Source organism: Tilletiopsis washingtonensis (genome assembly GCF_003144115.1).
Source record: "Tilletiopsis washingtonensis strain MCA 4186 unplaced genomic scaffold FA09scaffold_24, whole genome shotgun sequence".
Lineage (NCBI taxonomy): Eukaryota > Fungi > Basidiomycota > Exobasidiomycetes > Entylomatales > Tilletiopsis > Tilletiopsis washingtonensis.
Window position 1 is genome coordinate 197,401 of NW_020312021.1, and position 1,040 is coordinate 198,440.

The following is a 1,040-nucleotide window of genomic DNA, read 5'->3' on the forward strand; positions in this document are numbered from 1 at the left end:
CCCGGGCGTCACCCCCCTCCTCCACGCGCGCGCGCCGCAAACTCACCTCCTTTACATTCTCCAGCACCATGTTCGAATGTCTATCAAACGCCTTGACGCGCGCCAGCAGTTTGCGGTTGTTGCGCAGCGAAATCAAGATCTGCGAGTGGTTGCGCACGCTCTGCTGCAGCACTGACAGCGGGCCTTGGCTCGTCTCGTACTCCTCCAACGCGCGCAGCTGCTCCGGCTCGAGCTCCGACTTGGGCGTGTTGAGATACTGACTGTGTGGGAAAGATGTGAGCAGGGAAGCAGCGAGGGAAGAGCAGAGGCCAGCGCACCTCATGCTGGCCGATGAGTGCGGGGGGATGAGGTGGCAAGGCAAGCAGGCGCGGGCGGCGCAGCGGTCGAGATGCCAGGCGGCGGCGGCACGTGACGGCGGGCGGCGCTCCAGCTTTTGGCTCGCGGCGGCGCTTCGCTTGCTTCCTTGCCACTTCTCCACCTCGCCTCTTCCTTCTCGGCCCTCACCCTCCCTTGCGCCATGAAGCTCGACGCCACCGATCTGCGCTATCTCACCGCCGACGAGTTCCGCGTGCTGCGCGCCGTCGAGTCTGGCTCAGCGCACGCCGAGGTTGTCTCGGCCAGCACGATCGCCGCGCTCTCGGCGCTGCGCCATGCCGGCATCAACAAGCTCATGGGCGCGCTGGCCAAGCGCCACCTCATTGCGCGCGAGCAGAACATCAAGTACGACGGATACCGCCTCACCTATGGCGGCTATGACTTTTTGGCACTCAGAGCCATGACGCAGAATGAGAATGTTGTCGGCGTGGGCACGAGAGTGGGAGTGGGAAAGGAGAGCGGTGAGTGGTGTTTGGATGTGTGTGACGCAGCGAGCAGGGGCAGCACACACACACACACACGCCTCCCCCCCCCTCTTTTGTGCGCATGTTCCTGCGGGTGAGGGGCAAGGGTGAAGAACGTGTGGGCAGGCCGGTCGCGCTTCCTCCTGCGCCTTCGTGCGCCACGTCGGCGCGAGGCTTTGCCGCTCTTTTGCCGCCCCCCCC

The 1,040-nt window shown here is 65.0% G+C and overlaps 2 protein-coding genes across 2 annotated transcripts in view; one reads left to right on the forward strand and one right to left on the reverse strand.

The window, feature by feature from the left end:
* Positions 1-46: 46 nt before the first annotated feature.
* Positions 47-322, reverse strand: FA09DRAFT_341377 (hypothetical protein; the record flags this gene model as incomplete). The annotated part of the gene is made up of 2 exons (XM_025744441.1): positions 47-260; positions 318-322. Coding segments are annotated over 2 exons (219 nt in total), but the record flags the coding sequence as incomplete, so codon positions are not given.
* Positions 323-466: 144 nt separating this feature from the next.
* The window catches only part of FA09DRAFT_363085 (hypothetical protein), a 2,662-nt gene continuing 2,088 nt past the window's right edge, over positions 467-1,040 (forward strand). The window contains exon 1 of the mRNA XM_025745550.1: positions 467-836. Within this exon, the coding sequence (XP_025595449.1) occupies positions 518-836 (319 nt within the window). The 5' untranslated portion in view covers positions 467-517. The remainder of the gene's footprint in view (positions 837-1,040) is intronic.